This window comes from Penaeus chinensis, chromosome 7, assembly GCF_019202785.1.
Source record: "Penaeus chinensis breed Huanghai No. 1 chromosome 7, ASM1920278v2, whole genome shotgun sequence".
In the NCBI taxonomy this organism is placed as follows: domain Eukaryota; kingdom Metazoa; phylum Arthropoda; class Malacostraca; order Decapoda; family Penaeidae; genus Penaeus; species Penaeus chinensis.
Window position 1 is genome coordinate 40,300,817 of NC_061825.1, and position 5,000 is coordinate 40,305,816.

The window sequence follows — 5,000 nt, forward strand, 5'->3', positions numbered from 1 at the left end:
TCTCTCTCTCTCTCTCTCTCTCTCTCTCTCTCTCTCTCTCTCTCTCTCTCTCTCTCTCTCTCTCTCTCTCTCTCTCTCTCTTTCTCATTTTTTCTCTCTCGCTCGCTCTCTCTTCTCACTCCATCCCAACGCGTCTCTCTCCCTCTCTCTCATCTCTCTCCCTTCTATATATCTATCTCCTCTCTCTCTCTCTCTCTCTCTCTCTCTCTCTCTCTCTCTCTCTCTCTCTCTCTCTCTCTCTCTCTCTCTCTCTCTCTCTCTCTCTACGTCTCGTTTTACCTTTTTTTTCATTTTCTAACTAGAAGAAAGCATCGGTCTACGGTTTGAAATACTTACCTTCTCAGTAAACAGATAGCAGTTATGTATAAAATAATAATGCATAAAAAAAATATAAAAATATATAAATTAGAGTATAGTTACTGGAAATCCTATTCCATCTTTTGTGTATTGTTTGGGACTTTCAGAACGGGCACTGTTTCTCTTTCATTTTATTGCGTATCGGTGTCAGTATACTCATCGTTTTCATTTTTATTCCAGGTAAATCAGCGTTTCACGAGGGCTTCAGTCACAGTAAGTTTATACACACGCACACACATATACACACACATATATAGAGAGAGAGAGAAAGAGAGAGACAGACAGAGAGATAGATAAATAGAGAGAGCGAGAGCGAGAGAGATAGATAAATAAATAGATAGATAGATAGAGAAAGAGAGAGATGTAGTTAGATAGATAGATAGAGAGATTTTTATAGATAGACGGATGGATAAGTAGACCGATTGATAGTTATATAGACAACCACTTATCACGTTACAGTTATGTGTGTACGGCCTTCATTAGCTCTTAGTCACACTCTCCCTAAATGTACAGTATAAATATGTCTCTCTTACTCAGTGCATCCCCTCTGAAAAAATATATAGCTACCACGTTCTCTAGTTTGTCCTTAGGTTTCCATGGCGTTCCCTCTTTTAGAGAACGTCCTCTTCAATGGTGCTATTATCAACTTCGAATGTTTACTTAACGTTCTTCGCCTCCATCAGTGTAGGACTGGCATTAAGCATATCCCAGCCGGGTTGTTAGTATAAGGAGGCATCTTGAGTGAGTCTGGGTTGGTTTTCGAAAGGGATGGAGAGGAAGAGGGAGAGGGAAGGAGGGAGGGAGGTAGGAAGGGGGGAGGGAGGGAGGGAGAGGAAGGGAGGGAAGGAGGGAGGGACGTAGGAAGGGAGGAGGAGAGGGAGGTAGGAAGAGAGAGGAAAGGAGGGAGGGAGAGGGAGGGAGGGAGGTAGGAAGAGAGGGAAAGAGGGAGAGAGGGAGGGAGAGGGAAGGAGGGAGAGAGGGGGACAGAGAGAGAGAAAGAGAGAATGGTATATAGATTTGGCGGAAAGACAGAGAGATGGAGAGAGAAGGAAGAAGTAGAGAAATAGAAATAGGATAGAGAGAAAAAAATGAGAGTAAGAGAGGAGAAGAGAAACTTTCAGACAAAGAACCTGAGAGAAAATAAGGAATACAAGAGAGGTAATGTTAAAAAAAAAAAAACATAAAATGCCTTAAATAATATCTTTTAAAGCTTGTAATTCACAACCACTTCAGTCTCAGTCTTATAAAATCAAACTGCTTTTCACTCACTACGAAAAATAAACCAGAGACTATACCTTTAGTTAGATACACAAAAGGTGTTACGAACGATCCCCCCCCCCCCCCTCCCGCCCCCGCCCGTCAATGTTTCCTTGTTCAGTGAAACTTTATGAATAACAAATGATAAATGGATGTTTTTTTTAACATTACATGATATCTCTATAAAATATATTATATTCTATAATTGTTGCTTATCATTGTTAATTATCAAGAAGTTGTAGTTCTATGATAATCATCACCATTATTATTATGATTACCTTTATTCTTATTTATTAAATAATCTAACCATTCTTATTGTCATTGCCATTATCATACTCTTGTAATTATCATTACCATTATTATTCTTACCATCGCCATTGTTATTACAACCACTATAATGACCACCATTAAAAATATTACCAATGTCACCATCATCATGCTCAGTCCTCACAAAGTATTTAACATAAGCTTGACAAATGCAGAAATTGCAAAGAAGCAATATATACATATATTTTTTTCGATTTTAATACCAACAGTTGGTTGATTTGAGAAGCATTATATTCCACTTTTTTTAAGCCTTGCATTAAACATCTTGTATTTTGATCACGCGTAAAAAAAAAAACATTAGCAAAAACACAGAAATACGTAAAATATATATTTCGCTGAACATCACTTCCGTTTAGTTTAATTTTCTCTGAAATGAAAAAAATGAATGAAAAAACAATAATACATAAGATAAACAGCAAGAATAATGATAATAGTGATAGTGATGAGAAACGCAAAATGAAGAGAAAAAAAATTAAAGGAAAAATAAATAGTAGTAAAAGAAAAAGAATAATGATAAGAACAGGAAGAGAAGGAGAAGAAGAAGAAGAAGAAGAAGAAGAAGAAGAAGAAGAAGAAGAAGAAGAAGAAGAAGAAGAAGAAGAAGAAGAAGGTGAAGGTGAAGGTGAAGGTGAAGAAGAAGAAGAAGAAGAAGAAGAAGAAGAAGAAGAAGAAGAAGAAGAAGGTGAAGGTGAAGGTGAAGAAGAAGAAGAAGAAGAAGAAGAAGAAGAAGAAGAAGAAGAAGAAGAAGAAGAGGAAGAAGGTAAAGAAGAAGAAGAAGAAGAAAAGGATGAAGAATAAGAAGAAGAAGAAACTCCAAAAGAAAAAGAAAAGAAGAACAAAAAGAAAAAGAAAAAAAAAGATAAAGAAGAAGAAAAAGAAAAAAAAAAAAGAAGAAACACCAGAAGCAAAAGAAACAGAAGACAACAACGACTGAAAAAGAAGAAAAGATCAAAGAGGAAAGCATAAATAACACCCAATTACAAAAGGAATAAGCCCGTACCTCCTCCTAATACACGAGACCATACCTACTGCCATGATTTACCGACGATGGCAAGATCACCATAGCAATGACGTTCGAGTAATGTTATTGGAAGTATCAATATTATTGCTCATATGCCTTCGTGAGCTTATTTCCGGGTGGGGGGGGGGGATAGGAACAAAGGAGTAGGTAGAGAGGAGGATAGATAGAAAGGAAAGGGAGAATGATAGATTGTTGTATAAGGATGTGGGTTGGTAGGAAAGGAGAACTAGATAGGCACGGATCGAAAGTAGATAGAATGGATTCATGTTTATATATATATATTTTTTTTTTCGTTTTTTTTCTTTTCATTTCTTTCCATTTCTTTTTTATTTATTTTTTTCGTTTTTTTTTTTTCTTTCTTTTTCTCTTTTCATTTCTTTCCTTTTTTTCTTTCTTCTTTTTTTTCTATCTATACTTTCTTTCCATTTCTTTTTTTTTCCATTTTCTATTTTTCATTTCTTTTTTTCTAAGTCGCACTGTTTTGGATATAAGATATAAGTGCTTTCAACAATTTAACGCATCATTAATATGAATGGATACGTGCGGGGGAAAAAAATGATGAATTAACCGTCATTTTTTCCCATATCATAATTTGCATTCAACTTGCTGGCAAATTAACCGCAAACAAAACATTACTATCTCATTAGAATATTATAGAAGCAGAGTTTTTTTTTTTTTTTTGTTATTGTGGTTAATGTTGTTATTTCTGATGTTGTTGTTGTTATCATTATTGTTATTTTTTAAATAATAGTGTTAATCATCAACAATATCATTACCTTTATCTTTTTTTACTGTATGAAAGAAAGAAAGGAAGAAGGAGAAAAAGAGAGAATGAAGGAAAGAAAGAGAGAAAGAAAGAGAAGGAGAAAAAAAATAAAAAAGGAAGAGAGAGAGGAAATCTGACTCGCAGTGTGCTTCTGAATGCCTCCTCAAGCCATCATTTACATCCAAAATGGCAGTTCAATTTAACTGTGTATTGTAAAGGGCATAAATAAAGCTTTCATTTGCAGACTTGTTGCTAAAGTCTTTGCATCACAGAAGGCTCAATGGCAAAGTCAATACCGCATTTGGTTTTTAAGATTGTGTTGTTTGGGAAACTTTTTCTTTTAAGTTGGATACGATGTGAGTGAAAGCCAAAAGGACCTTCAAGACAAGGGCTCTGATATATATGTATACATGTATATATGTATGTGTATATATATGTGTGTATATGTATATATGTGTGTGTGTGTGTGTGTGTGTGTGTGTGTGTGTGTGTGTGTGTGTGTGTGTTTGTGTGTAAATACATATGTATAAAATGTTTATCATCATAAGCTTATATCCTTTTACCGAAGAGCATAAGCCTTTTCCCAATGTTTTCCTAACACGCCGGTCTTTCGGTATTTCGTTTCCATTTCTGTCCGCCTAATTACGTTATGTCATCGCGTCATCTGGTTATTGGTCTTTATGCCAGTTATTCCCCAATCTTACGCCTTCTTTGTCCACCCGTCGCCCTGTCTCCTACATACGCGACCTGCCCCCTGCTTTTTACTACTTCCAAGTACATATATATATCACTATGGATATGTTCTCTATTCTATGAGGGACTTACCTTATCCCTTTCGTTGACTTGCACTCCTTTTCGAGCGCTTATAAATTGTCTTTTAAGTAACCTTGGCCTTATTCCTTGTTCCGTGTCTGGGAGACTGCATTGATTCAAGACTCAAGACAGGAAAGTAGCATAATTATTTTCTCAATTTTAGCTTCAGGGTGTGTTGTTGTTTTTTCTTTTATACACCAAGTTGCCTTTACATCTTCATCTACTACTATTACGTACTTTCATTTGTTTTTATTCCGTACTTACATTTGCTTATATGGACTCGAATGCATGAAATTGGCCTCGTTCCTCTTCCTCTTGCGCCCAGCCTTTAAAGCTCTTCCCCTTTAAATCGTTTATTGATTGTTATTACATTTGTTGAAGAGGAATAGAGGAATATATTGCTTTTAAATCTTAAATTGCTTAAATACTCATCCTCCTGTTTATTACCGTTTCCCACCC

At 35.7% G+C, this 5,000-nt stretch overlaps 2 protein-coding genes across 2 annotated transcripts in view; both read left to right on the plus strand.

The window, feature by feature from the left end:
* LOC125026989 overlaps positions 1-1,085 on the plus strand; it is a 5,959-nt gene extending 4,874 nt beyond the window's left edge. Inside the window, exons 3-4 of the mRNA XM_047615595.1 lie at positions 538-570; positions 973-1,085. Coding sequence (XP_047471551.1) covers positions 538-570; positions 973-1,085 — 146 coding nt within the window. The remainder of the gene's footprint in view (positions 1-537; positions 571-972) is intronic.
* Positions 1-5,000, plus strand: part of LOC125027068 (adenylate cyclase type 2-like) — a 286,172-nt gene that overhangs the window by 95,622 nt on the left and 185,550 nt on the right. The gene's annotated exons all lie outside the window — the stretch shown is intronic.